The sequence below is a fragment of the Erythrolamprus reginae genome, chromosome 5 (assembly GCF_031021105.1).
Source record: "Erythrolamprus reginae isolate rEryReg1 chromosome 5, rEryReg1.hap1, whole genome shotgun sequence".
Lineage (NCBI taxonomy): Eukaryota > Metazoa > Chordata > Lepidosauria > Squamata > Dipsadidae > Erythrolamprus > Erythrolamprus reginae.
Window position 1 is genome coordinate 19,822,454 of NC_091954.1, and position 23,609 is coordinate 19,846,062.

The 23,609-nt window shown below is 41.4% G+C and overlaps 1 protein-coding gene across 1 annotated transcript in view; it reads left to right on the forward strand.

Annotated features, from left to right (window-relative positions):
• Positions 1-23,609, forward strand: part of COL13A1 (collagen type XIII alpha 1 chain) — a 140,931-nt gene that overhangs the window by 114,483 nt on the left and 2,839 nt on the right. The window contains exons 28-31 of the mRNA XM_070753908.1: positions 3,303-3,383; positions 13,512-13,547; positions 18,462-18,515; positions 23,086-23,139. Of these exons, the coding sequence (XP_070610009.1) occupies positions 3,303-3,383; positions 13,512-13,547; positions 18,462-18,515; positions 23,086-23,139 (225 nt within the window). The remainder of the gene's footprint in view (positions 1-3,302; positions 3,384-13,511; positions 13,548-18,461; positions 18,516-23,085; positions 23,140-23,609) is intronic.

Genomic DNA, 23,609 nt, shown 5'->3' on the forward strand with positions numbered 1-23,609 from the left:
AATCATGTCTGTTCTTTGCTCTCTCAGTCTACAGTCTTTGCAACTTTCTTTTTTCAGTATGTACCTCCTTGACTTACAACCATTTTGTTTAGTGACCAATTGAAAAAAAGTGACATATGACCATTTTTCACACTTACAACCGTTGCAGGATCCCTGTGGTCAAGTGATTAACATTCAAATGCTTGTCAATTGGCTTTCATTTATGATGGTTGCAGTGTCCCGGGGACATGTGATCACCCTTTGTGGCCTTCTGAGAAGCAAAGTCAATGGGGAACACAGATTCACTTAACAACCATGTTACTAACTTAACAATCGCAGTGATTCACTGTGGCAAACTGTCATAACAAGGGACAAAGTCCCTAAAGTCTGCCTTGCTTAGCAATGGGAATTTTGGACTAAGTTGTGATCATAACTTGAAGATACTTTCTTTCTCATTTCTCTTTTTTCTTTTTGCAGCAATTATTTTTTTATGCACCTTCTTTGTCCTACACCGTCCTTTCACATGAACATCCAACCAGGCATCCTTGTCCATCACTCCCCTCTCTGCCTTTCAAATGGCTTTCACATCTTCTTCCTGATGTTGGAACGATGACCCCTTAATGACCTCTGGACTTTGACTCCCAGTTGACTCAGGAATTCTGGGAATTGAAATCCACAGGTTGTAAAGGGGCCATCATTCCTCACTCCTACTTTTTCCATTCATTGTCATGGGAGAGTTTGTCATGTTCCAAGCCCTTCATGGCGTCGGACCAGATTATCTCCGGGACCACCTTCTGCCGCATGAATCCCAGCGACCGGTTAGCTCCCACAGAGTTGGCCTTCTCCAGGTCCCATCGACTAAGCCAGTGTTTTTCAACCAGTGTGCCGTGGCACACTAGTGTGCCGCGAGACATGGTCAGGTGTGCCGCGAAGCTCAGAGAGAGAAAAAAAGCAAGAGAGAGAGGAAAAAAGAGAAAGAAAGCAAGAGAGAGAAAGCAAGAGAAAGAAAGCAAGAGATAGAGCAAGAGAGAGAGAGCAAGAGAGAGAAAGAAAGCAAGAGAGAGAAAGAGAGAAAGAGAGGGAGGTAAGGAGGGAGAGAAAGAGAGCAAAAAAGAGAGGAAGGAAGAGAATGAAAGATGGATGGAGAGAGAGAAAGAAAGAGGAAGGAAGGGAGAGAGAATTTTTTTCTCCAAACTTTTTTTAGCCCCCCCGCCCCGCCCCGCTCAATGTGCCCCAGGATTTCGTAAATGTAAAAAATGTGCCGCGGCTCAAAAAAGGTTGAAAATCACTGGACTAAGCAATGTCGTTTTGCGGGACTCAGGAGAAGAGCCTTCTCTGTGGCGGCCCCGACCCTCTGGAACCAGCTCCCCCCAGATATCAGAGTTGCCCCCACCCTTCTTGCCTTTCGCAAGCTCCTTAAAACCCACCTCTGTCGTCAGGCATGGGGGAATTGAAATTTCCCTTCCCCCTAGGCTTATAGAATTTATACATGGTATGCTTGTATGCATGAGTGGTTTTTTAAATTGGGATTTTTTAGATTGTTTTTAATATTAGATTTGTTTACATTGTCTTTTTATATTGTTGTTAGCCGCCCCGAGTCTTCGGAGAGGGGCGGCATACAAATCTAATAAATGAATGAATGAATGAATGAATGAATGAATGAATGAATGAATGAATGAATGAATGTATCCATCACAAATTGAACTCCGAGGCATTCCATTTTCTCAAAGTAGAAATGTATTGAGATACACCATATTGGCAGTCACTGGTGAAAAGCCAGTACTGAAGTTTCCGGGCTTTTTGCCCCAGTATAAGTTTCAGATTCTCAACTTTTCAAAACGAACTGTCACATGGTTCAACCAAGATGGGAGCTGGTTGCTTGGTGACTTCTCCCCTCCTCCTCCACTCACCCAGCCATTGAAATGTGCATTAGTCATCGGCTACATGATGTTATGACTGAAGGCTCTATCCTCCCTCCAGCTCCAAACTGTGTCAAACTGAATTCATATTAGAATACCTAAACAAGCAAGACAAACATAGACTTCAAAAGATAATTAGAACTGCAGAAAAAACAATTGCTACCAACCTGCCTTTTATTGAGCACCTGTATACCGCACAAGTCAAAAAGAGGGCTGTGAAAATATCTACAGACACCACACATCTTGGATGTTAATTGTTTCAACTTCTACCCTCAAAAAGACGCTATGTCACTGCATGCCAGAACAACTAGACACAAAGACAGCTTTTTCCTGAATGCCATCACTCTGCTAAACAGTTAATTCCCACAACACTACCAAATAATTTACTATGGCTCTATTACTATTATTCATCTCTACCTTACTAGCATCCATCTCTTCCCACTTACTACTACCGTGTTTTCCCGAAAATAAGACACTGTCTTATATTAATTTTTGCTCCAAAAGTTGTGCTATGTCTTACTTTCGGGGGGGTGCCTTATATTTCTCAAATAAGACAAATTCACAGGCAGAAAAGCTGACACCCCCAAAGAAAGTGTACCGTACAATACACTGATTACGGTACGGTACCTGTCAGTATGGCACCCACACACACAAATGACGGCACTTATATGGTACAACAGTATACTCCTGCTATTGCAGCTTCCGACCACCAGAGGAACTACAGTCCATGCACTGTAGTGGAGACTGTAATGGCGGTGAGACAGCAGCAGACTGTGTCTGCTGTACTGGACAGTACAAAGCAATGGAAGGGGCCAGCAGGGGACGCCACATTATTACGGTACCGCTATGAACAGCTTTGAATGGTACCGTATGTTTTTCCACCGTACCGTATGTAAACTTGACTATGCCTTATTTTCGGGGGGTGCCTTATATTAGCAAATTCTGCAAAACTTCTGACATGCCTTACTTTCGGGGTATGTCTTATTTTCGGGGAAACAGGGTATAACCATGTTGCTTGTATCTTTCGATTAAATTATTATTTTTTGGTTCCTAGTATGATTTGATAGCTTATTAGTAACCTTGACTAAGTGTTGTACATTTTTATTCTTAATGAATGTATTTTATTCTCCTTACCTACACTGAGAGCATATACACCAAAGACAATTCCTTGTGTGTACAATCACTTGTGGGCAATGAAGAATTCTATTCTATTCCATTCATTCAGGTTTGATACAGTTATCTTTTCATATAGGACTTGAAAGATCTTTTTTTCCAGTCCTTGGCAAAATCACCTTGTCATTGCTAATATAAATGCTTTGGGAATGTCACCTTTTCTCTGTATAACTCCTGTTTAGAAACCTACTGGAAAAGAATTTGCTTTCTTCTAATACGTTTTTCTTTTAGGGAGAAGCAGGAATTGATGGATTAAAAGGTGAAAAGGGTATCCAGGGAGAAAAAGGAGATCGGGGTCCTCTGGGGCTGCCCGTAAGTATCTAGAAAGAAAGGGAAATCACAGCAAGAAATGACAAAGAATACAATTTACTGATGAAAGAGAATACTCCAGTTATCACCCAGAGAAGCATGTGACTTTAGCATGGTAACTTGATTTTGAAAAATCAGAGAAAATTCTTCTAGATAATTATCGCTTGGGTAATGTTGATATCAAGAAAAGTGCTTCATAGGATTGCAAGATTATTTTATTTTATTTATTTATTTTATTTATTTATTTTGTCCAATACACAATGAGGGTTTTAGTGGGTATATATCTATATACACATAGTAAAATACATGATGAAGGTTATAGAGGAGATACTCATAGTAAAATATATCTAAGAAATAATAGAAAAGAAGATATAGTAATAGAACATATCAATGAAAGACTAGAAGAAGAGATATAGGAATAGAAGAAAGGTATAGGAGATATAGGAGAGCAATAGGACAGGGGACGGAAGGTACTCTAGTGCACTTGTACTCGCCCTTTTTTATTTTATTCATGGAAAAATGATTTCAAATACTAGTTCAGATGCTGAGATATATAAGAAATAACTCACAGAATTCACTTATTCACCATAATGCGGAAGGAAGGAAAGACTGACAACAATATAGAGGAACTATCGAGGACAATTTTCTTCCTAAGTTCGGGAGCTGATATTTAGTTTAGATTACTTATTTAAGTAAAAAAAATCTTATCCAAGAATATCCGTTTCGTAAGTGCTTTCAAATCATTTCCGCTACGTGTAACTTTTTACACTTTGTTCACAATGAAGAGTCTCTCGCTTTGGGTACAGACTTTATAATGGTTTGCTGGCGATAGTCCTCAGTTAACAACAACAATCGGGAGGGAGGTGGAGGGAGGGAGGACTACAAACCTGGCACTAGATGCAGTTTCAGAGGATAATCCAGGGCTATAAGAGACCTGGAGATCATCTAGTCCAACCCTGCTCCAGCAGGACATCGTTAAAGTCAGTTTCTGTCTTTTGATACCCCAGTCACATGACTATATAGCCATGCCCACCCAGTCATATGACCCACCAAGCTACACTCACCAAGCCACGCCCACACAGAACCAATAGGGGGGGAAATAGATTTTACCACTGCTGGAAACCAACAAATTAGAATGAATTAGACAATTAGAATGAGATGAATTAGAGAATGAATGAGAGTGTTAATCCTGAATGGGTTGCAAAACGAATCCAGAGATGGAAATACAAGCTTCATTTGTTTTACAAAGAAACAAGGGGCTAAAGAACTGGACAAGGAAATATTCTTTCGAGAATGGTCACCAACTGGTGGTCCATGGACCATTGGTGGTCCGTGAGAAAATTTTGGTGGTCCACAGAAAAATTATTTGCATTTTTTATATTGCACTAAATCAGGGATCTTCAAACTACCGCCCCTGGGCCAGATATGTGCAATGAATGCTTCTGTTGTTGCATAGAGTCTCCCTCTTTGGGGTCTTTTTATGTAGGTCAGAAGGGAATAGAAATACAGTACTGACTTGGGGTATGCTTCGGCCATCTGGTGTGGGGCTTTGGGCAAAGGCTGGAAGGAAGCGCTGCTGGTGGCGAAGAGCCAGACAGCCTTGTTCCAGTGGGACTGCATCATGACCTGCAACTGGCTGATTATCTCAGCCCTCAGAGTCTTCAGGTGCCGGTACCTTGCCTTGTACTCCCGCAGGTCTTCCCTCTGCTTTGAAAGCTTATGCTCCTAGTCCTCAGCTTCTGCTGAGCCTCCATCTAAGCCAGATCCAATTTAAACTGAGCCAGCTGTTGTGCCAACTGTGGCTGCTTAGCTCCAATAACTGCTTCCTGTAGGGGGCTTCAGGAGCCCAGGTGGGGAGGCGAGGAGTAGTTAGGAGGGGAGGGGCAGGTAGAGGCCAACGAGGTGCCATTCAATGTGAGTGACATCAAATGGACCACGCCCACCCAGTCATATGAGCACCTACCCACGCCCACTTAGCCGGTCATTAGGCAAATAATATTAGTGCTCCACGGGATTTAAAATTATGAATTTAGTGGTCCCCGAGATCCAAAAGATTGGGGACCCCTGCTTTAGAGCATATATTTTCCTATATGCACACATGTATGTATGTAGACAACTTGCTCTTGATGCATATTTATTTTAAGGATTAGTTCAGTTATAGCGTTAGAATTTGTATGTTCTGGTCTTGACCCACTCTACTTGTCCTCCTAAGTGGAATCCGTAGCACAAGTATTTATTCCTCCAGTTCAATTAAATTCAAAATGGAAGCTTGATGTGATTAGTTGTTTTGTGGGAGGTTGCTGCTTCCCACTTATTAGGTATCTTTTACTGCCTGATGGAACTGGTGTATTTTTATAGGATTCTTAATGTGCTGTTGTGTCTTAGATTGGGAAAAACTATGGTTCATCTTTTATTGAAAGCAATGGAAAATGGAAAAGAAAGGAACTTTGGTGGCTTGGAAGTTGGAACCCAAATGTTAATAAATGTAGGTCCTCGAGGGCCTAAATTTAAAGAAGATGATCATCTTCATTGCATTAATTTTTTTGCTGAATTCTTGCACCATTCAGAGAAAAGGGAATCTATCTATTATCTATCTATCTATCTATCTATCTATCTATCTATCTATCTATCTATCTATCTATCTATCATCTACCTACCTACCTACCTACCTACCTACCCCCCCTCTCTCTCCCTATCTATCTATCTATCTATCTATCTATCTATCTATCTAGTTTGTTCATTTATTTATACTATTTATAGCCTCCCCTCTTTCAGACAACTGGGCAGGTCCTAATGACCATTTTATGGTCTGAAAGCCTGAAGGTTTACGGCACAAATATAATCCATCTAGGATTTCAATCTCAAGAAAAACAAAATTAATAATCTGTGAAAGGATAGTTTACTTAGAAATAAACATTATAAACACAGTGTCATAGTTTCCTCTTTTATAACTCGGAAAAGCCTTGGAAGTAAGGAAAGGATTTGCTTTGCAGAACCTAAAACCAGAAAAACAATTGAGGTAAAGGAGAATCACTGAAAATTGGGAAGTAAAGGAAAAGGAGTCCCTGGGAATATTACTCTGCTAGTCGTTGCCAACCATAAGGGGTTCATGTCCATTTCAAAGCCATTGAGTCAGTGCTGTCCGGAGACATTTCTATGGTCATGTGACCAGCATGATGTCATGGAGAGTAGTTATCTTCTGACCAAAGTGGTACCTATTTATTTACTCACATTTGCATGCTTTCAAACTGCTAGATTGCCAGTAGCTGGGGCAAGGAAGGGAACTCAGCCCGCCTCATGGTCATCTCATGGCACTCACGTCTCAAACCTGGGCTGCTGGCTTTCTAGCCGACAATCCCAGCATCTTAACCACTGTGATAGATGATGATGATGACCATAGATAGATACATGATAGAAACAGTAGATGATAGATAGATAGATAGATAGATAGATAGATAGATAGATGGATGGATGGATGGATGGATGGATGGATGGATGGATGGATGGATGGATGGATGGATGGACGGATGGATTATAGATACAGTAGATGGATGGATGGATGGATGGATGGATGGATGGATGGATGGATGATGGATGGAAAGACGGATGGACAGACCCAAATAGATAATTCTTCTCACCCAAATTCTTTTTCCTTATGAGTTATTAAATCAGGATGATAAAATTTTGCTTGATTTTTTTTTTACTAAAATTTGCACCAAAAACTTACCAAATTTGGACCACAAGCAAACACATTGTGCTTATTTTAAAAGCTTTACAGAGAAATGCCTTCTACCTTTTCCCTCCTAATATTCTAAAAATCTGCAGTGTTGCCTTGGTAGATACTTTGAAGAGTGTTTTCTGTTCAAGGACTTCCAAGAAAGCCATCCGGCAACACAATGTTGTTTTCACAGGCTCCCCAATTGAAAAGAGTCTGATAATTTCTTCCCACTTCCATTAAACAAGGCAGTGTAAAATAAATAATTCTTATAAAGACAATAATGGATAAAAGCAGGAATATTCAATATCTCAAGCTAAAAACATTTTTTTTAAGAAACAGATTGAAAATGTACTGTGTTGTTGTCTGGACTGTAGAAAAATCTATAATTGGGGAATCAGCACAAGGAACTGGAGGGAGGATAGAGCTTTCATCTCAAAACCAATGGGGAAGAAAGATGTTTACAGCAAATGACATAAAGAGCTTTACATAAGAATTACACACATACACACACATACACGTATTCAGTTGACATGAAAATGGATTCATGGCATTGTATAATAGAAGCATCCAATATTTTGTAATCTGGGGTTATTTTGCTCCTTCTAACATTCACCTGCTATAAATTAAGGCCGGTTAGTGCTGTTTCATCTAACACGGATATATTACTTGAGGCCTTTTTCTCCAGAGACGATAGTTTAACTTTTGTCTTACTTCTCAGAGCCGAGATCAGGTCAATTTCACTTCTCCTAGCAACTAGGGATGCTCGGGTGACTTAATAAGGTCTCCAGGAAAAACAATGTCATTTGAGATTTTTGAGTTCCCCAATGATTCACAAGAGTAACTAGTGCATACTGAAAGAATAACCAATGATCGTTCTATGCAAAAGCTAGCATTCAAGTGAATATATCAGAAGGGGTTATTTATTTATTATTTATTTATTAATCAGATTTGTATGCCGCCCCTCTCCGCAGACTCGGGGCGGCTCACAGCAATAATAATACAATGTAAACAAATCTAATATTTAAGTTAATTTGAAACCCCAATTTAGAAACCAATCATACATACTAACATACCATGCATAAATTTTATAAACCTAGGGAGAGGGAAAGTCTCAATTCCCCCATGCCTGACGACACAGGTGGGTTTTAAGGAGCTTACGAAAGGCAAGGAGGGTGGGGGCAACTCTGATATCTGGGGGGAGTTGGTTCCAGAGGGCCGGGGCCGCCACAGAGAAGGCTCTTCCCCTCGGTCCTGCCAAACGACATTGTTTAGTTGACAGGACCCGGAGAAGGCCAACTCTGTGGGAGCTAACTGGTCGCTGGGATTCGTGTGGCAGAAGGCGGTCCCGGAGATATTCTGGTCCGGTGCCGTGAAGGGCTTTATAGGTCATAACCAACACTTTGAATTGTAACCGGAAACTGATCGGCAACCAATGCAGACTGCGGAGTGTTGGTGTAACATGGGCATATTTAGGGAAGCCCATGATTGCTCTCGCAGCTGCATTCTGCACGATCTGAAGTTTCCGAACACTTTTCAAAGGTAGTCCCATGTAGAGAGCATTACAGTAGTCGAGCCTCGAGGTGATGAGGGCATGAGTGACTGTGAGCAGTGACTCCCGGTCCAAATAGGGCCGCAACTGGTGCACCAGGCGAACCTGGGCAAACGCCCCCCTCGCCACAGCTGAAAGATGTTTCTCTAATGTGAGCTGTGGATCGAGGAGGACGCCCAAGTTGCGGACCCTCTCTGAGGGGGTTAGTGATTCCCCCCCCCCCCAGGATAATGGATGGACAGATGGAATTGTCCTTGGGAGGCAAAACCCGCAGCCACTCCGTCTTATCCGGGTTGAGTTTGAGTCTGTTAACACCCATCCAGACCCCAACAGCCTCCAGGCACCGGCACATCACTTCCACTGGGTTCCTCCAAGCTTGGACCAGTTTGCCCGAACACCTACTGGTGATGTCATGGAACCCGTTTAGTTAGTGCTGGTCCATGGGGGCTGCCATCTTTTTATTTTTTTTATTTTTTAAAAAAAATTATTTTATTTTTTCGTATGAGCATGTACAGAAGCTGGGTTTCCATCACTCTTCATGCAGTTGCCATCTTATTTTTGGGTAGTTTTTTTTTTAAAAAAAATGGGGGTGGGGTTTTGGCAGTTATTCCGAATGAAAAAATACCTTTATCCAAAAATTGCTTCCCTAAGGTTAAGCCGAAGTAGTTTTAGTACAAATTTTCATATGAAAAACTGGGGGATCTGTGGATAAATAGCAACTGAAATATTATGGTAAATAATTTTTATTTCTTAATAAGTTCAGTTCCAAAGCTCTCTTAAATTATCTTTCTATTTTTATTAATTTTCCAAATTTCTGAATGTAAGAAAAAGGAAAAGTATTTGCACTTCATCCTCAATTTGGGTTCTATTATTCTTAGACTTTATACTTCCATTTTATAATTAAATCCTAACATTGACCCAACTTGCCTATGGTTATAGCCCATACTTATAGTGATTAAATGACATTGTCTATGTATTTTTACTCTGAAGCTTAATAACTAATTTAATCTTTCCTTTAAAAATGATGTATGCCATAAAATTTATAACTATGGATATTAAAATAATATTATAACCTCCATGACACTTGAGATCTACTATTAGTTAGTTGTGTTCTATTATTGTATTTCATCAATTCTTTTATTCTTTCATGTTTCATGTTTTCTGTTGTTTTCAAAAATGCTTTTAAAAAGCAGAGTTCCACTGCCTTAGTAATTAACACACTGGGCTATGTGGTCCATCACAATTTTTACTGGGACTCCATTTAATGTATCTGAATGAAAGTGGCCCATTATGAGATATTATTTGGTATTTAGATATGTATATCTGAAGTTATAAAGTTTTCCAACACACAAAAAGGCAACACCAAAAATTTCCCTCCTAAAATGTTCACTTCTAATCTTATGTTTTCAGTCTTGGTTTATTTTTGTTTTTATTTTCTAATTGTGAAGGTAATTCCTTGGCTCAATAAACAAACTACGCTCCTTTCCTCATTTTGGGATAGCCTTTCAGCTGCTGTGGCTTAGAGATGGAGATCTTGTCTCACAATCAGGAGGTTGTGAGTTCGATCCTAGGTAGAAGCAGATATAAGGTCTCCTGCTTGGGCAGGGTGTTGGACTAGATGACCTACAAGCAGGGATGGGCTGCTGCCCGGACCGAGGGGGTGGGATGCAATGGGGTAGCAAAAATGGAGCTCCACCCCAGAGCACCCAATTTGCACTGAAAGATATTGAAAGAAAATGCAGGGCGTCCTGCATAAGCCACGCCCACAGTGTGGTAGTAAAAATTTTGGCAGCCCTTCACTGCCTGCAAGGTCTCTTCCAATATTATTGATTTGTTAAATCTGTTAATTTTGACTGTAGCACTTAATTGCTCAAAGACTACCAGTTCAGCTGGCGCATGGAGAAGAAAACGACTTGTATTATTCAAATCCAGAATTCATTAGTCTCTCCATCAAAACAGAACTTACATAGCTAATTCTCATCTTATGACCCACAATTTCCGTTGCTAAGTGAGACAGATAGCTTTGCCCTCTTTTACGACTTTTACAAATCAGGTCCTGGAGAACTGGTAGCGGAAATTTTGAGTAGTTCCGAGAACGAGCAAATGCCACCTCTGGCTGGCCCCAGAGTGACGGTGGGAGTGGAGATCTTGCAATATACTTTCCCCCAGAGTATGGAGGGAATGGAGATTTTGCAGTATCCTCCCCCTGCCACGCCCACCAAGCCACACCCACCAAGCCACACCCACAGAACCGGTAATTTTAAAAAGTTGGATTTCACCACTGCTTCAAAGGTCATAAATATGAACCAGTTGAAGCATCTGGATTTTGATCACATGACCCTGGGGATCCTGTAGTGGTCGTAAGTGTGAAACAACAGTTGTTGTAAGTTGATGACTACCTGTGCTAGTTTTCTATTACAAGTTTGATATCCGGCTGGGTTGCCAATAAATATAGTCAGACACTTGGGCAAGTGACGGAGAAAGTAATGACAAAGCCACACTCCATGTTTGCTAAATGTTTCATTTCCATGTCCTAGTATTGAAAGACATAAAGCCAAAACAGGTGTCATACTTTTATATCTCCCTCCCTTCCAACAGAAGGAAGCCCTTTAAAATGTATCAGGAAAGACTTAATGAACTCAATCTGTATAGTCTGGAGGACAGAAGGAAAAGGGGGGACATGATCGAAAGATTTAAATATGTTAAAGGGTTAAATAAGGTCCAGGAGGGAAGTGTTTTTAATAGGAAAGTGAACACAAGAACAAGGGGACGCAATCTGAAGTTAGTTGGGGGAAATATCAAAAGCAACATGAGAAAATATTATTTTACTGAAGGAGTAGTAGATCCTTGGAACAAACTTCTAGCAGACGTGGTAGATAAATCCACAGTAACTGAATTTAAACATGCCTGGGATAAACAGATCCATCCTAAGATAAAAATAGTATAAGGGCAGACTAGATGGACCATGAGGTCTTTTTCTGCCGTCAGACTTCTATGTTTCTATGTTTCATACAATCATCAAATTGCATAGGAAACCCAAGGTCACGATGTCAGAACTGTATCGGTGAATAATGCAAGAGGGGAGACTTTAAAATTTGCTTTACAGTATGGAATTACACACTCACACTTCCAATGCTGACCAAAAATGACAACCACCCATAATCTTGGTTTTATTGTAAACCCTCTTCTGAGGTTGATCATGCCAATAGTCCTATTCAGCTGTCTTCCTGAGACAGCCATGATTACAATTTATGCTCTGAGTAGGGACTGCAGAGTGTTTTTAACCTTCTCCCATCACTTAAATTAACCACCGGAGCTATAATGTCATGCATGTAATATTTCATTAAACTCATTTGCAATCACTGGAAGATTCCTCTTCCTGTTGGAGAAATTTCTGAGTCCAAAAGGAATACAGTGATACCTTGTCTTACAAACTTAATTGGTTCTGGGATGAGGTTCTTAAGGTGAAAAGTTTGTAAGACGAAACAATGTTTCCCATAGGAATCAATGGAAAAGCGATTAATGCGTGCAACCCCAAAATTCACCCCTTTTGCCAGCCGAAGCCCCCATTTTTGCACTGCTGGGATTCCCCCAAGGCGCCCCTCCATGGGAAACCCCACTTCTGGACTTCTGTGTTTTTGTGATGCTGCAGGGGAATCCCAGCATCGCAAAAACGAGCACTTCGCTGGCAACGGAAGTCCGGGGGTGGTTTCCCAGTGAAGGGAGCCTCAGTGAAATCGCAGCATCACAAAAGCACCGAAGTCCTCGAAACCCCACCTCCGGACCTCTGTGTTTTTGTGATGCTGCGATTTCACTGAGGCTCCCCTCGCTGGGAAACCCCACCTCCAGACTCCCCTGTTTTTATGATGCTGCAGGGGAATCCCAGCAGGGAAATCCCAGCAGAGCAAAAATGGGTGGTTCGCTGGCAACAGAAGTCCGGAGGCGGGGCATCCCAGCAGCGGCGGTGAGTTTGTAAGGTGAAAATAGTCTGTAAGAAGAAGCAAAAAAATCTTAAACCCCGGGTTTGTATCTCGAAAAGTTTGTATGACGAGGCGTTTGTAAGATGAGGTATCACTGTACTTTCATTTTATGAAAAATGCCCAGGGGGATTCACTCTGGAACACTTTTTTCACCACAGGGATGTGTCTAGATTTCTCACGATAAGAAAGCAAAGCTTAGGGCAGTGATGGCGAACCTATGGCACGGGTGCCCCAGGTGGCACACCGTGCCATATTTGCTGGCATGGGAGCTGTTGCCGTAGCTTAGCTCCAACATGCATGTGTATGCCGGTCAGCATATTTTTGGCTCTTGGAGGGCGTTTTTTGCTTCCAGAGAGCCTCTGTGGGGGATAGGGGTGTTTTTTACAGCTCCAGGGAAGCCTTTGGAGCGTGGGGAGGGTGAAATACAAGCCTACTGGGCTCACTAGAAGTTGGGAAACAGGCCATTTCCTGCCTCCAGAGGGCCTCCAGGGGATGTAGGAAGCTGTTTTGATCTCCCAAGGCATTGAATTATGGATGTGGGCACTCATGCACGCATGATAGCGCACGCCCGCGCTTTTTCAGCACCCGAGGAAAAAAAGGTTCGCCATCACTGGCTTAGGGGATGTTTTGTTCCTTTGCCTGCTGTAGCATTTATCAGCGTCTCCATCCTCACAGTCCTGCTCCAACCACCAGCTTATGTTACATTCGGTGTCTGTTTTTTTGTTGGTTTTGTTGTAAGTGCCATCACCTGTCCTTGAAAGCTAAGTTTTGTTTTATGGTTAGCACATGTTTGTCTCTGGTCACGGCTTCACTCACCTCTTGTTTCCCCTCCTCACCCCTTCCTTCTTGCCTTTTGTTTTGTTAACCCTTCCCTGTCTGTCCAGGGCGCTTCAGGTTTAGACGGCAGACCTGGCCCATCGGTGAGTGTCATTTCTCCGATTCTCTACGTTCCTATTCCCTGATGCTGTGATTTGTCTCCTCTGTCCTGCCATGATCATATTTGTATCACTGTCTTTTCCAACAACAGAACAAAACTAGAATAGAACAAAGGGACGATGCTCCATTTTGATGCTCAACAACAATACAGTACAGTTTCACATCCAGACAAGTCCACAAAGTTCCAAGGATTTGGGATAATTTGGCCTCTTTATTTATCTATGGGAATAATAATATTGTGTAAAAATATCGATAAAGTTTCTCAGTCATCCTGGTCACGGTTATCCCAAAGGTGCTTTTTCAAAGGGCAGCTGGACTTCCTTGGCTTTTCCTTGAAGATGTTTCGCTTCTCATCCAAGAAGCTTCTTCAGTTCTGAAGTCAGAACTGAAGAAGTTTGATTGAGAATTGAAACATCTTCAAGGAAAAGAAAGAAAAAAGCACTTTTGGGACATTGTGTAAAATACAAGTGAAACCTTTTCATGTAGTCATTGTACATGTGATGTACCTTTGTTGTCCTTTTGTCAGCTGTCTATTGTCTTCTCTTTTTTCCCCCCTGCCCATTAAAATCTTGCTTAAAGCATTTCCATCCACTTGTTTGGACCAAGAAAATGTGCTGGATAGGAGTTGTATGAATGAAAGCAGTCCTGTTGCTCTTTCTTTTTTAAGCTGCTTTTTGATGAACTCCTTAGAGCCTTGGTGGTCTTTATGGATAGAAAGGGCTCTTGGAAGTAAAACCACAACCATCTTAACTTTGGCAGATGTCAAATTTGGATGTCCTACCTTGGCCAAGTGACTTCAGTTTCCTCTATATCTAAATTGGGCAATGATTTTGAATTTTAATCAGTGAATCTCATGTAAATTATGAGCTGGAGGCTTAACAACAGTTGCTGCTTCAAGACGTTGGGCTTCTAGTCAAATTCACACCACCAGTTATTCTCAAATTTTTATTCATGCCCCACTTGCTCACAGACAAATGGTAGATATGAAAATTACGTGAGATGAAGAAAACTCTGCTGGGGGAAAAATACAGGTTTCTTAGCTCCATCTTTCTTTCTTTACCCATTAAATGTTATGGAAGTAATATGGTGTCTATGTAAAATGCAGGCTATGCAAGAGGAATTAGCAATTGTATGTAGCTAAAATATATTTGAATCGTTGACTATATTAATGGGATTAACCCTCTCAAAATACCAGTCTTGAGTTAAAAACTCTTTTTTATTCATCAGAATTTCAATCCAATAGGTTGATCCATTTTCTCCCCCAAAGGATTTCCAGGTTCTTAGAAATGGACAATTATTCCCATCAGATTTCATACCAGTTCACCCAGTCCCTATAATCTCTCTCTCCCTACCCCACTTCTCTCTTTTTTTAAAAAAATTGAAAACTATGTGTGTAACTGATGAATATATCATATATTATAACTGAATGCATTTGGAGGGGTGTTTTATGCAAGGACTTTGCTCCTTGGAAGGGAGCTGTGGGGCAGAATATATTGCTAAGTTACATTTATTATTATATAATGATAATATTTATGTAACAATATCATTGCTTACCCCGTACTGACCCCACATCATGTCTCTTGTTCTTGAAATTTCTGGCACTATTAAGTGAAGTTAAATGAAGTAAGCCAGATACACTTTTTTAAAAAAAGTAGTTTTACATCACCCCTTGCTAACTTGAAAGTTTCCAGTGCAAAACAACTGTGTCCTGCAGTGCCTAATATGTGTATCTGTGTGAGAAAAAGACCTGAGTCAAAACTGAGTCAAGTGGTAGCCTGCAATAGGAGGGACAAAAGCAGAATGGGACAATTCACTACAGCCAACCCATCGTGGGAAAACTCACTGAAGGACAATTCAACAATTCAATTTAAGTACAGTGATACCTTGTCTTACAAACTTAATTGGTTCCGGGATGAGGTTCCTGAGGTGAAAAGTTTGTAAGACGAAACAATGTTTCCCATAGGAATCAATGGAAAAGCGATTAATGCGTGCAAGCCCAAAATTCACCCTTTTTGCCAGCCGAAGCGCCCATTTTTGCACTGCTGAGATTCCCCTGAGGTTCCACTCCATAGGAAACCCCACCTCCAGACTTCTGTGTTTTTGTGATGCTGCAGGGGAATCCCAGCAGGGGAACCCCAGCATCGCAAAAACGAGTGCTTCGCTGCCAATGGAAGTCCGGAGGTGGGATTTCTCAGTGAAGGGAGCATCAGTGAAATCGCAGCATCGCAAAAACACTGACGTTTTCGGAACCCCACCTCCAGACCTCTGTGTTTTTGCGATGCTGTGATTTCACTGAAGCTCCCCTCACTGGGAAACCCCACCTCTGGACTTCCGTTGCCAGCGAAGCACCCGTTTTTGTGCTGCTGGGATTCCCTGCAGCATCACAAAAACATGGAAGTTCAGAGGTGAGGTTTCCCATGGAGGGGAGCCTCAGGGGAATCCCAGCAGCACAAAAACGGGTGCTTCGCTGGCAACGGAAGTCCGGAGGTGGGGCATCCCAGCCGCAGTGGTGGTTTTGTAAGGTGAAAATAGTTTGTAAGAAGAGGCAAAAATATCTTAAACCCTGGGTTTGTATCTCAAAAAGTTTGTATGACAAGGCGTTTGTAAGATGAGGTATCACTGTATACAGAATCAACAATATAACTCTATTAGTTTACAAAGCGCACACAGCAAGAATAATACAGCTCATAGGCAAAGATATCTCTAACAAAGTAACTCCCCCCAAAGGGAACGGTGATGGCGCCCTCTTATGGCCAACCAGTAATATTTCCTTAAAGGTACAGTCTTTATATTTTACAGACTAGCATTGTTAGTTTACTGTATGGCAACACCCAAGTAGGTTATGTACCATGTACTAAAAGTGCCATTTACATTTCATTTCTCCCTTTTTTTGCATTATTTCTTTCATGATTCTATTCCAGTATTTCTTTAATAGTAGTGTAACTTTTGTCCCATGAGTTGACCATGGCGAGCTGTCCCAGAGCTAGTTGGCTGCAGTGAGTTGATCATGCCAAGTTGACTGTGCCAACTTGTCCTACAGTAACCTGAACAAGAGGCTCTGAAGAGATTCTCCCTAGTTCCTACAGCTGTAAAGGAGATGGGTTATGGAGAGAGAAATATCCTTTTAGACTTGCGGTGTTCTATTAATGTACTTTTACATCAAAGTAGAATATCTCTTTTGTCATGTTTCCTGTCTGGGCTACCTACTAAGGCTGACATCAATCTTGCAAGTCTGAAAGTACATTTCTTTAGACTCACTGCATCTCAACTCTCTTTCAAGGCATCCCTTCCTTGCCAGAAGCTATACTGTACAACAATGAATAGTATTGCGGGGGCGAAAGAAAAATAAAAATTATACTGAAGCGAAGCATTATTTAATTCAATAGAGGAACCTTTTTAATATTCCCTGTGAAATCAGAGAAGCCAAACAGTAGTTAATGAGAAGCTGTAGTTTACCAGGGAATTGTTTAAACAGCCATTCTTCCCAGCTGCAACTTGAAGTGGTACAACCAGGGAATTGATTTTACAAACTGATCCAGAAGATGGATAAGGCTACCAAAATCCAATTTAAATTGAAGAATGCTTGACCATTAAAAAAAAACAAACATAGAGCTTGTGTTCTGTCGGGCTCTCTGGTAGAATCCTCCCAAAAATTCACAGGTACAAATTTCAGACACACCCACGTTTGAAAATTCAAAACAATGTTCTTTATAATGAAAATTCACATAAACTAAGCCCTCTTTTGGTATAGCAAAGAGCACTGGTCTCCAAACAAACTGGTAATTTGTACAAATCCCTTATCAGTTCTGTAATACTTAGCTTGCAGCTGTGAGGCAATTCACAGTCCTTCTTCTTTCACAAAGTGAAACACATTTTGCTCTGGTTTAGTTTCAAAGCGGGGGAAAAGCAGCACACAAAAGGTCAAAGTCAGTAAAGCAGTCACGAAACACAATGATCAGATAATCCTCCACAATGGCCAAACCCACAGGCTGCTATTTATAGCAGCCTCACTAATTACCACAGCCCCACCCAACCACAGGTGGCCTCATTTTCTTTGATAATAATCTCTCAGTTGTTGTTGCCTATGCATCGCTCTCCGTATGCGTGGCTGTATCATTAACTCTTGTTCCGAATCCAAGGAGGAGCTAGATAATTGATCTCCTTCTGAGCTGTCTGCCACACTCTATTCCTCCCTGTCACTCATGTCTTCTTGGTCAGAGGAGCCTTCATCATCAGATTCCACCAGGGGCAAAACAGGCCTGCAGCATGTGGATGTCTCCCCCACATCCACAGTCCTTGGGGCAGGAGCTGGGCCAGAGCTAACCACAACAGCTTGTGAGTTGGCAATATAGTGTTCCCATTGGGTGTTCCCTCTTTCTTGTTCTAGTGAAGTGACACATAAATACCACCTGGTGAATAATAAGACTTGAACCTAAATGAGTCTTCCTTATGATGCTGTTTCCATTAATATATTTGCATTATGCCTTCAGTATGGTTATCTATCAATCTGCAAGATGAATTTCTTAGGGGGGAAATGGTTAAATTTTTACCTGCCTACCACCCAACTCAATTTTTCATTAAATGGTTCAAACTATCATCAATGACAGATTTCAGCTTTGTCGGCAATTGAAGCTGAAGGGGTAAATGTTTCATCTCATTAATTAAAGGACTATCATTTGTTACCTATACTCTTAATTACTCAGACAAGAATCCTACTTTTATATACAGAATAATGTAAAACTATTAACTTCCTCAATTCTAAAAGTTGTGGTGTTTTGAGTGAGGAGCTCCTGTCCTTTTCTTAGTTCTTCTTCTGTTGAGGAGCCATCATCTTTATCTTGCTTGAAATATGTTTGAATAACGGGCTTCATGTATTTATTTTTACCCAAACAATTCAGGGTACTCCAGGACCAGCAGGTGTCCCAGGACCAGCAGGACCGAAAGGAGAGAGGGTGAGAAATATTTTGTAAAATAGTAACTTAGAATACAATGGGCATATTTTAAATAGGACACTAATGCCATGCTTAAAGTAATGATCCTGTACAATCCTTACAATCATTAGAATTGACTAATAACTGGGTTATTAATTTAATATTCTATTACCATTTCAGAGATATCTACAGCAGTGGTAGATTCTGAATTCTTTTGCCACTGGTTGTGTGTGCACTCGTGACGCTTCTGCACATGTGCAGAAGTGTTCCGGGTGAGCGGGTGGAGCTTCTTGCTGCTTCCACTAGAATAGAATAGAATAGAATAGAATAGAATAGAATAGAATAGAATTTTTATTGGCCAAGTGTGATTGGACACACAAGGAATTTGTCTTGGTGCATATGTTCTCAGCGTACATAAAATAAAATATACGTTTGTCAAGAATCATGTGGTACGACACTTAATGATTGTCATAGGGGTCAAATAAGCAATGAAGAAGCAATATTAATAAAAATCTTAGGATACAAGCAACAAGTTACAGTCATACAGTCAACATGGGAGGAAATGGGTGATAGGAATGATGAGAAAAACTAGTAGAATAGAAGTGCAGATTTAGTAGAAAGTCTGACAGTGTTGAGGGAATTATTTGTTTAGTAGAGTGATGGCGTTCGGGGGAAAAACTGTTCTTGTGTCTAGTTGTCTACTACCGGTTCTAAGAACTACCGGTTCTAAAAACCAGTCCAAACCAGAGCAACCCACCACTAGCCTATAGATCAGTGATGGCAAACCTTTTTTTCCTTGGGGCCAAAAGAGTGTGCACATATATGTGTGAGTGCCCGCACCCATAATTCAATGCTTGGGGAGGGCGAAAACAGCTTCCCCTGCTCCCCAGAGGCCCTCTGGAGGCTGGAAACGGCCTGTTTCCAAACTTCTGGTGGGCCCAGTAGGTTTGTGTTTTATTTATTTTATTTATTTATTAGATTTGTGTGCCACCCCTCTCCGTAGACTTTTGCCGTCCCCAGACTCCAAAGGCTTCACTGAAGCCAGGGGTGGCTAAAAACACCCTCCTTCATACCTCAGGAGGCTCTCTGGAAGCCAAAAACGCTTGCCCAGAGTCTCTGTGTGAACCAAAAATCAGCCGGCCAGCACACACATGCACACTGGAGCTGAGCTAGGGCAATGGCTCGAGTGCCAGCAGATATGGCTCCACGTGCCACCTGTGGCACCCGTGCCATAGGTTTGCCATCATTGCTATAGATTATGATAATATAAAAACACTAATAAATCAAGATAGCAGTCATGGTGATCTAATCAAAGCTCCCCTCATTTTTATGCATGTCACACATAAAAACAAGTTGGAGCTTTGATTGCATCATCACAACTTTCAACTTGAATTTGGGGGCCAAATCCTTAGATACTCCAATTCATTCTCTGTTTATTGAACAAGGATTGGAAGATGCTGTCTCCAAGCCCATAGTAGCTGGCAAGATGGCATATAATCAAAACAGAAATAAGGAAGTAAAGACATTAGTAATTGTGGTTTTTGAGCCCATCAATCAGCAGATGATATTCTCTGTTGTGTTTTCTTTTTGCTACATAGCTGGGTGTATTCTGAAGCAATGTATGAAGTCAATATTCAGAGAAGGAATTAATGAATTGAACCTTAATCCAGATAAATAAATCCACATACATACATACATACATACATACATACATACATACATAAAGACAGACAGACAGACAGACAGACAGACAGACAGACAGACAGAAGTGCTCAAGTGTTTTAGCCTATGCTGCCTGGAAAGTTACATCTCCAACAGATTCATCATGTATGAATATTTTGGGATCCGGTTTAATCCCTTAGAGCAGTGTTTTTCAACCAGTGTGCCGTGGCACACTAGTGTGCCGTGAGACATGGTCAGGTGTGCCGCGAAGCTCAGAGAGAGAAAGAAAACAAGAGAGAGAGAGAAAGAAAGAGAGAGAGAAAAAAGAAAGAGAGAGAGAGAAAGAAAGCAAGAGAGAGAAAGAGAGAAAGACAGCAAGAGAGAGAGAGAGAGAGAAAGAAGGAGAGAATGAGAGAGCAAGAGAGAGTGAAAGAAAGAGAGAGAGAGAAAGAGAGGGAGGGAAGGTGGGAGAGAGAAAGACAGAGGGAGGGAGAGAGAAAGAACAAAAAAGAGAAAGGAAGGAAGAGAGAAAGGGATGGAAAGAGAAAAAAGAAAGGGAGAGAAAGAGGGAGGGAGGGAGAGAGAAATAGAGCGAAAGGGAGGAAGAGAGAGAATTTTTTTGCCCAAACTTTTTTTTACCACCACCCCCCTCCGCTCAATGTGCCCCATGATTTTGTAAATGTAAAAAATGTGCCACGGCTCAAAAAAGGTTGAAAATCACTGCCTTAGAGGATAACTGTGGTCAGAGATAGTACACCAGAATCTAGCTGCATGTAACCTTGGGCTACATAGGTGAAATTGTTACCATATCAACCCAGACGATGCAGGCTATTTGCGTTTGGATGGGATAGTAGAAGTTCTGTAGATGACCAGGCAGAGGCCAAATACTTCATCAGTTTGGAGTTGCTGTGCTCCACCCACAAATTCCATGGATTCTTCTCTAGCACCAAGTTGCCTTGACCATTAGTAGATCAGATTCTTATGTATAGGTAGCCTTTTTTAGCTCTATCCTGGCTTCTAGTTTATTACACCTGATAAGAACAGATTTCAGCTCAATCCTGACAAAACTGAGTGACTGTGACTGTTTGGCCTTCCTGGGTCAGGTTCATTTGTATAATTGGTATTGAATGGGGTAGCACCTCCCCATTCAAGACTGTGCACAACTTGGGGGTCGGTTTGGACTCCACTTTTGCTCAAAGAATAGATTATGGCCAGAGGCCCTGTGCACAAATTCAATTGCGCCCTTTCCCTTAATAGGGAAGCTCCTCGGACAATTACTCTCATGGAAGCCCACTCACAACTTTAAACTTTTGGCAACTTTAAAACTTTTGGTTTTAAGCATAGCTGGGCAGGGAATTCCGGGAGTTGAACTCCACAAGTCTTAAAATTATCAAGCTTGGAGACTTTTGGATTATTGCAAATGCATTGGACACTGGTCAGCCCTTGAGTACCATCCAGAAGCTGCAATTTTCTTCAAACTGCAATGCCACTTTTGTTACACAAGCTTATATTGTGTATGACCCATTTGCCTTCTGAGTACAATTGAAAGAGCTGTGCTTGTCTATTTTATATATTGTTGCTTTTGGTGTGGTCTATTTTACCACGTCTCCGTAAATTGCCTTGGGCTATGAGCACAGGCAAGGTAGAAATATTTTTTCTAGAAATGGACTGGAGATGTGCTTTTGTTTTACGATCCAAAGGAGGTTATTTCCGTCAGACAACAGTGAGCAAGGGACAGAGTAGGATTTACTGTTAGAATTTGCCATTCTGCAGTCCAATCAGTAAGGACCTCTGACTCACAACTGTATTGTGCAGGAAAAAAAACTCCAGCTGTCTCCCACAGACATCTAAAGGAGACGGAAGAAAGCTTATGACCAGGAACTAAAAGTGGATTTTTTTTGTAAAATTTATCTATTTGTTAAATTGATTAGCCGCCCTTTTTTCCCACAAGGCAAAACTCTGAGCGGGTTACACTATTAAAAAATAAAACTGTACAAAACCTAAGGATATAAATGCCATATTATAAAACATGCAGATAATCAAACACGCTAAATGATGGGGAGATAATAGAATGAGGAAGGGGGGAATCTGTTGTTAATCTATCAACTGTGCCCAATGTTACAGCCAGCTAGTGGAACCCTCCTGCAGATGGTCAGGAGGGTTAGAGTAGCAATCACTCAGGATAGGGGGGATAGTTATAGTTATAGTTTATTAGATTTGTATGCCGCCCCTCTCCAAAGACCCGGGGCGGCTCACAACATAACAGTGATACAATATGTTACAAATCCAATAGTAGAAAAATTAAATCAATTTTAAAAAACACTAATAACATAGTAAAATTTATTTATTTATTTATTTATCAGATTTGTTTGCCACCCCTCTCCGCAGACTCTAACTATAGTTAATCCCTAACTATACAATCATACACATTCAACCTAATCCATCATGCAGTAAGACCGAAAACATAATAAAAAAGGGGGGACAAGGTGGTAATTATCCCCAAAGGTGGGTCTTCAGCACTTTACGGAAGGCGAGGAGGATGGAAGCTGTTCGAATCTCTGGAGGGAGTTGATTCCAGAGGGCTGGGGCCGCCACAGAGAAGGCTCCACCCCTGGGTCCCGCCAGCCGGCATTGTTCAGTTGACAGGACCCGGAGAAGGTCAACTCTTTGGGACCTAACCGGCCGCTGGGATTTGTGCAACAGAAGGCGGTCTCGGAGATGTTCTGGTCCGATACCATGTAGGGCTTTATAAGCCATGCCCATGGTGTGGTAGTAAAATTTTTGGTAGCCCATCACTGAGTACAACTCACAATGATCAAACATTAATTTATGAACCGTTGAACATTTGCTGATGAAGAGATGACAGTACTCTGTCAAAAGTACTTTTGCAAAATCTACAACTATTTTGGTATTCCTAATTCTCTTTCAGGGAAATAAGGGAGATTTTGGTTCTACAGGACCGATAGGATCAGCAGGCCTTCCCGTAAGTATAGAGCCAATATTCCTCTCCGAACATTTTTCATTTTGTGTCAATTGCATGCTATTGGGATGTGTTTTTTTGAACATGCAAGAGCAGGATGCTGGCTGGGGAATTCTGCGAGTTGAAATCCACACAGCGTAAAGTTGCAAAGGTTGAAGAAATGTTCCCCCTGCAAACAACAACAACAACAATGTTGTGCTTTATTTGCTAAGAAATTGTAAGACTCAAAAATAAACATTTTTTTAAAAAAATAATCTTTATTAAATTGTGTTTTTGGCTGGCGGGGAGAAGTAGGACCTTCCTAACTCCCTCCCCCCCCCCCAGCCAAAAACCCAAAGCCTGTCTGCTGCCGCTCGCTTGAGCACTGACAGGAGGGGCGAAGTGACGTGGAGGGATGGGAAGATGAAGCCGGCGGCAGTTTGAGCTTCCCATTCCTCCGCGTCACTTCGCCCCTCCTGTCAGTGCTCAAGCGA